General features: G+C 46.2%; 2 protein-coding genes across 2 annotated transcripts in view; both read left to right on the forward strand.

Moving 5' to 3' along the window:
- LOC122226728 overlaps nucleotides 1-4,918 on the forward strand; it is a 30,639-nt gene extending 25,721 nt beyond the window's left edge. The window contains exons 3-5 of the mRNA XM_042950364.1: nucleotides 181-255; nucleotides 346-454; nucleotides 4,170-4,918. Coding sequence (XP_042806298.1) covers nucleotides 181-255; nucleotides 346-454; nucleotides 4,170-4,174 — 189 coding nt within the window. The 3' untranslated portion in view covers nucleotides 4,175-4,918. The remainder of the gene's footprint in view (nucleotides 1-180; nucleotides 256-345; nucleotides 455-4,169) is intronic.
- Nucleotides 4,919-4,941: 23 nt separating this feature from the next.
- LOC122226084 (small cysteine and glycine repeat-containing protein 7) lies at nucleotides 4,942-5,259 on the forward strand. Its single transcript, XM_042948709.1, has one exon. It carries the CDS (start codon nucleotides 4,942-4,944, stop codon nucleotides 5,257-5,259), a length of 318 nt encoding a protein of 105 aa, XP_042804643.1.
- Nucleotides 5,260-6,921: the final 1,662 nt, after the last annotated feature.

Consider the following 6,921-nt stretch of genomic DNA (forward strand, 5'->3'; position numbering starts at 1 on the left):
ACAACCTGAGCCGAGATCAAGAGTCAGAGGCTTAACTAACTGACTGCGCCACCCAAGTGCCCCTAACTGGTCTCTATTTTTGGTCTCGCCTTCCCACGTCCTGGTTCTGTCGTCAGTCCCCTTCCAGAGCCCGGAATGCTAGTTCTCACTGACTCCACACCTCTAATGCTTCTTTACCAGAGCACAGGTGTCCCCTGCTCTCTGGAAGCGGAGCGTTCCTATGAACACTTTCGAAAACCAAAGTGGCGGAAAGTGGTGAGTCAATTACCATTAACTTACACGGAGCAAATGCTGAGCGTTCCCAGAACCCCAAATCACCTCTCTTTGGCTTTTTTGCAACCTTAGGACACAGCTTGCCGACAGATGCACAAAATCAATGGAGACAAATCACAGATACTCAGAGATGCAGTTCAAAGCTCTGGAGGCCAGATGCGGAGACGCGGAGTTGCTGAGGGTGCGTCCCGAGAAGGAGCTGGGTGGGGGCGGGGGGGGGGGAGCTGCTCTTCTGCTCAGGGGCAGTGCTGCCTCTACAAATGCTGAACGCTACTGGGGCCTTTATTGTAAAAGTGAACAACCTCTTGAGATTTCTTTCCGTTAGCAAAAACAGCAGGTCCTAACGTAGGTCTTTGTAAAAGCAAAGTAGCCTAACTACTGAAGGCCTGAGCTTTGGAAACGCGGGGGACACCTGAACCCAAGGATCTCTACCCTTACCTCTACCTATGTTCCCAGGCTGGGCTCTCAGTGTCCTCAGCCGTCCCTGCTCCCGCTGGGTCCCACCTTGTAAGTGCCAGCTGCAGGCCTATGGTGGGCGCTGCCTGGATCGCCCCTCACATTTTCCCATCTCCCATCCTTACTGAAGGTCTTATATGGGAAGGAAGACTTTCCCGCGATAGAGGGTCCCTATCAGTCTTCCCAGTTCCCTTTCTCCTACATAAACTCAGAATCAACTTCTTCTTTTAAACAAATGTTTATTCATTTTGAGAAAAAATGAGAGAGAGTGTGCGCATGAGAGCGGGAGGGGCAGAGAGAGAGAGAGAGAGAGAGAGACAGAATCCCAAGCTATCAGCGCAGAGCCCAACATGGAGTTCGAGCCCACAAACTGCGGGATCATGACCTGAGCCGAAATCAAGAGTCAACACTTAACCAACTGAGACACCCAGGCGCCCCCAGAATCAACTCCTTTTTTTCTATACCTCTGAGAAAGTCAACGGACAGGGTTATTCTGGTTCTTGTCCATGTATTGGAATTCTTTGCGTGGATTCATCTTGCAGATGTCAGAGTTACTTCGTCGTAAGACAAGGATAATTCAACAACTATTTATTAAATTGTGTACGCTGCTTCCCCCCAAGTTTACTCGATGGAAAATCTTAATGTGCCTGAAAACAGAAGTTCAGGGGCCCTTTCATATAAGAACAGATGAATCTTGAAGGTCAGAGCACTGGGGAGAAATGTGTGTGAGCTGAAGGCACAGAGGAAATGCTTGCTCACTGGGTGTTTTCCAGGATAGTTATTTAAGCAATTGCATTGCTCTGTCTTTATCCTGGCACAAGAAAGAACAACTACTAAAAATCCACAGGGCATGATCACATTCCAACAAAAAAGTAGCAGCCAGAAATGAATCAGCTATTTTATACAGCGGTTATCTTAGGACTGTAGTGACTGAAGTCAGGTAGGTGCAGGCATGATTTACAGGTCTGTGCAACGGAGAGCCCCAAACCACTTCCCTGTCTTTCTGTTCTGAAAAGCAGGACACAGTTGCATTTACAAAGAAGTCATCTTTAAGACTTTAAAAAAATTCAACTGTAATTAACCTACGGTGAGACGTTAGTTTCAGGTGTACAATGTAGGGATTCCACACTTCCTTACCTTACTCAGTGCTCATCATGGGTGAACTCTTAATCCCCTTCACCCGTTTCACCCAATCGTCCACCCACCTCCCCTCTTGGTAACCATCTGCTTGTTCTGTGTAGTTAAGAGTCTGGGTTTTTTTTGCTTGTCTCTTTTTTTAATTTGTTTGTTTGCTGTGCTTCTTAAATTCCACGTTATGAGTGAGATCACATGGTATTCGTCTTTCTCTGACTTATTTCACTTCGCATTACACCCTCTCGATCCATCCATGTTGTTGCAGATGGCAAGATTTCATTCTTTTCTATGGCTGAATAATATTCCATTGTAGATAGATGCCACATCTTCTTTATCCGTTCATCTATCGAAGGACCCTTGGGTGGCTTCTCTTGGCTCTTGTAAGTAATGCTGCAGTAGCCATAGGACTGCATGCATCTTTCCGAATTGGTGTTTTTGTAACCTCTTGGGGAAATACCCAGGAGTGGAATTACTGAGTCATATGGTAAATTCTATTTTTAATTTTTTAAGGAATGTCCAATCTGTTGTCCACAGTGGCTGCACCAGTTTGCATTCCCACCAGTAGTGCACTAGGATCCCTTTTGCTCCGTATCCTTGCCAACACCTGTCATTTCTTGTGTTTTTTATTTTAGCCATTCTGACCAGTGTGAGGTGATTGCCCCTTGTAATTGTGAGTTTCATTTCCCTGATGATGAGTGATGTTGAGCATCTTTTCATGTGTCTGCTGGCCATCTCTGCATCTTCTTTGGAAAATTGTCTGTTCATGTCCACTGACCATGTATTAATTGCATCGTTGCCTTTTGGGTGTTGACTTGTATAAGTTCTTTATGTATTTTGCATATTAACCTCTTATTGGATGCATCATTTGCAAATAACCTCTCCTATTCATCTTTTGGTTTTGTTGATGCTTTCTGTCACCATGCAAAAGCTTTTTACTTTGATATAGTTGCAATAATTAATTTTGCTTTTGTTTTCTTTGCCAAAAGAGACATATCTGGAAAAATATTTCTTTTTTAAAAAATGCTTATTTATTTATTTTTGAGAGAGAGAGAGAGAGAGTGAGTGTGGGGAAGGGCAGAGAGAGAAGGAGGGAGAGAGAATCCTAAGCAGGCTCCACATTATCAGTGCAGAGCCTGACCCAGGACTTGATCCCATGAACTGTGAGATCATGACTTTAGCTGAAATCAAGAGTTGGTCACTTAATCAACTGAGCCACCCAGGCACTTCTGGAAAAATATTTCTGTGGCTGATGTCAAAGAGATTACTGCATATGTTTTTTGTTTTGTGTTTTGTTTTGTTTTTTTCCTAGGACTTTTATGGTTTCAGGTCTCACATTTAGGTCTTTCATTTTGAGTTTACTTTTGTATATGGTGTAAGAAAGTGGTCCAATTTCATTCTTTTGCATGTAACTGCCCAGTTTTCCCAACACGATTTGCTGAAGAGACTGTCTGCTTCCTATTGTATAGTCTTGCCTCTTTTGTTATAGACTAATTGACCATAAAAGCTTGGGTTTATTTCTGGACTCTTCATTTTGTTCTACTGATCTATGTACTTCTTTTTGGCCAATACCATACTGTTTTGATTACTATAGCTTTGTAGTACACCTTGAAAACTTGGATTGTGATACATCAAGTCTTGCTCTTTTTTTTTTTTTCAAAATTGCTTTGGCTATTCAGGGTCTTTTTTGGTTGCGTAGAAATTTAGGATTATTTGTTCTAGTTCTGTGAGAAATGCTGTTGGTATTTTGATAAGGATTGCATTGCATGTGCAGATTGCTTTGGGTAGTATTTTATTTTATTTTAACAATGTTGGTTCTTCCAGCTCATGAACATAGACTATCTTTCCATTTACTTGTGTCGTCTTTAATTTCTTTCACCAAAGTTTTATAGTTTTCAGAGTACAGGTCATTTACCTCCTTAGTTAAGTTTTAAGGCTTCTTTAACAGCAACTAAAAAGTAACCTGAAGTGTGTCCTGTGTTAAAGGCCCGGTTCATAACATTATTCCAAGCTCCTTTGACTCAGGCTCATTCAGGGGGCTGATAGGACACCTGGGCTTGCCTCATTTGTGTGCCACTCGGACTGTCCCAGGGGGATGGCCGGTAAAAGCAGTTTCATATTCTGCAATAGTCGACAGAACCTGACCTGCAGACTGTGCTGATTGCCTTCACTATTTACCCTTAACTGGAAAGAGTGATCTGAATACGGATGGCCGAATGGAAGCAACCAATTCAAGGAAGCAGTCCATGGCGGGCTGGTCCACGATCACTAGGGACTGAGCCTAGAGGTTTGTTTTTCTCTTTTAATAGGCTGATGATAGCAGAAGGCTGCTCGAGTCTGGCACATGGCTTGGGAATGTGCTCAGGATGTGCTTCTATCGTCTGGCAGAATGTGAAGGACGCTCTGTAATAACCCCTGATAACACTGGATCCCTTCTCCTTGGAACCACAGTCCCCTCCTAACTGATGTTACAGGATGAAGAAACACCCAAGGAACTCTGCCTTGGGAGGACGAAATAATATGACCTGGGATTACCTTTCCCTTTGAATCTCAAAATGTCCTCTTCTGTCTAAAAGGATGCTTCACCACTTCGCAAATGGTAATAAATGGTACAAGAATGAAAAAAAAAAATCTTTGACCTGGGCTGATAGGACCAAGAAATGTGAAACATACCCAAGGGAAACTCTGACCCACTTAGACTTCTACCAGAAAAAAAATTGCCCCAAATCCTCCAAAACCACCCCCCCCCCCAGCAAACAAACAAAAAAACCCCAGGATTTCATAGTTACTTCCTGTCCTATTTTGAACAGCGCCTTAAAAAGACAAGTAAAAGATAAATTTAGCAAGGTTTACAAGTCAGAAGGACCCATTAAGGAAGTGCACAAAAGGCCATGTGAGGTTCTGCTATGGATATTTGCATCAACAACAACAACAACAACAGGGAAATGGCCTTGAGTCCTGGGTCAGGACTCTCCCCCAGGGTTGGTATATAAACCCCTCCCCCAGCAGGAGGCGGCACCAGACCTCCCTCACCTCCCGAGTCTCCCTCCTCCCCTCTCCCGAGTCCTCTCTGCCGACACCATGGGGTGCTGTGGCTGCGGAAGTTGCGGTGGCTGCGGTGGCTGCGGTAGTGGCTGCGGTGGCTGCGGTGGCGGCTGCGGCGGCGGCTGCGGCGGCGGCTGCGGCAGCTGCACCACGTGCCGGTGCTACCGGGTGGGCTGCTGCTCCAGCTGCTGTCCCTGCTGCTGCGGCTGCTGCGGGGGCTGCTGCAGCGTCCCCGTGGTCTGCTGCTGCCGCCGCTCGTGTGGCTGCGGCTCGTGTGGCTGCGGGAAGGGCTGCTGCCAGCAGAAGTGCTGTTGTCAGCAGAAGTGCTGTTGCAAGAAGCAGTGCTGCAGCTAGGCGGGCGGCCTGGCATCTGGGCACGTGCTTCGAGCGACCCTGCTGTAGGTAAGACGTCCCCCTCCCTCCCGGCCTGCTCCTCACTTTTCAGTCACCAGCATGACCGGAGCCTTACCCCTATTCCGTCGGAATCCCCCGCTCCTGTAGTTTCTGTCGTCCCATCTGCGTGTAATAAACACCAACCAAAGTAATAAATGTGTAGTCTCCTCTGTCAATCGCATTCAAATCTCGTCCTCGACAAAAATGAATCGGGATAGCTAATGTTCTCCCTTCTCGAAACGCCTTTGACTTTGTGTTTATTTATGTCCTGGTTTTGCCACTGCATTTGCCGTCTCTGTAAATGCAAAGCAACTGTCGTCCTAATAAATTAGGCTGAACCCGCCTCGAAGACCCATTTCTTTTTTTCTTCCCAGCCTCTAAACCGTCGATCCTGGGGGAAAATGCATTTCAATCTCAACAGATGAGGCAGATAGTACGTATGTGAAGACAGCGATGAACCAAAGCTAAATTGTTTACAACACATATAGATGGATTAGTGAATGGTCAACCCACTGTGGGTTTCTCAAGAAGCGGGGAACTCAGGGGCACATCCTCTGTCTTAACAGCTGAATGTCATAGAGGAAACTCTTCCCAAATCTCTCCCTTGATAGAGTCTTAGCAACAGAAGACGGACTGCATGGGCATCCATACACACCTTCCATAATCGTCCGATCACTTAGGGGCATGGTCAAAACTTTTGAGGCTTATCGCTTATGACGGTCACTTTTTGCTCCTAGAGTCTTCTTCTACTGCACGTCCATCCTGATTGTTATGGCCTCATTGCTGAGAATTTCCCCAAAAGGCAACATAAATGGAAGCCTCGGGTTTTTTGCATCTCTTTGCCCATTAGCTCTGTGGTCCATGAGTGCTTCCCATTCAGCCATCGCCTGGCTAAGCATCCATACCCTCCTGTGCATCCCTTCCAGAAGTTTCTGCCGGATCCATGGTAGACGCCACGGAAGGCTGTCTGTCATCCACCGCAAACTACAAAGTCAGCCTTCAGATGTAAGGGCAGGAGGTTTAGATTCAACATAATCAAAATGGGCAACTTCCATCCCACACCTCCAGCTCTGTCCGAAGGAGTCCGCACCACACACACAATAAAATGTGTCCCGCAAACCCCCTTCTGTTAATTTCCCATAGTGCTCCCTGCTGGTTCTTTTCTGTGTAGATTCCAGATTCTTGATCCATCGTGGTTGGTTTAGCAGTGGGCCGAGAGAGAAAGGAGGCAGGGGACTCCCGGCTGGGTCTGGCGGTGGGGCTGGGGCTGAGGGAAGCCAAGCTCCTGGGGTCTGTCTCCCAGGAGAAGGACATTCTTGCTCCAACACCACAAGTCCACGTGGGGTATTTCCTTGCCATTCTAGGTAGAGCCTGACAGACAGATGCTTAAATAGGCTGAAGTGACCAAATGCAATGAAATCACAAAAGGAAATAGGAATTGAGTAACCATGTAAAGTAAGACCCCCAAAGGGAGTCCCTGAAAAGATAGTCTTCCTTGCCCCTGGGAATTCAGAAGATAGGGTTTGAGAAGGAGGTCTGAAGTGAGCTTCCTCAGACTCTAAGTTGACACCCACCCATCTCTATGTCTGGTTCCTTTTCCGCATCCAAGAGCCCTGAGCTTTT

The sequence above is a fragment of the Panthera leo genome, chromosome C1, assembly GCF_018350215.1.
Source record: "Panthera leo isolate Ple1 chromosome C1, P.leo_Ple1_pat1.1, whole genome shotgun sequence".
Taxonomy (NCBI): Eukaryota; Metazoa; Chordata; class Mammalia; order Carnivora; family Felidae; genus Panthera; species Panthera leo.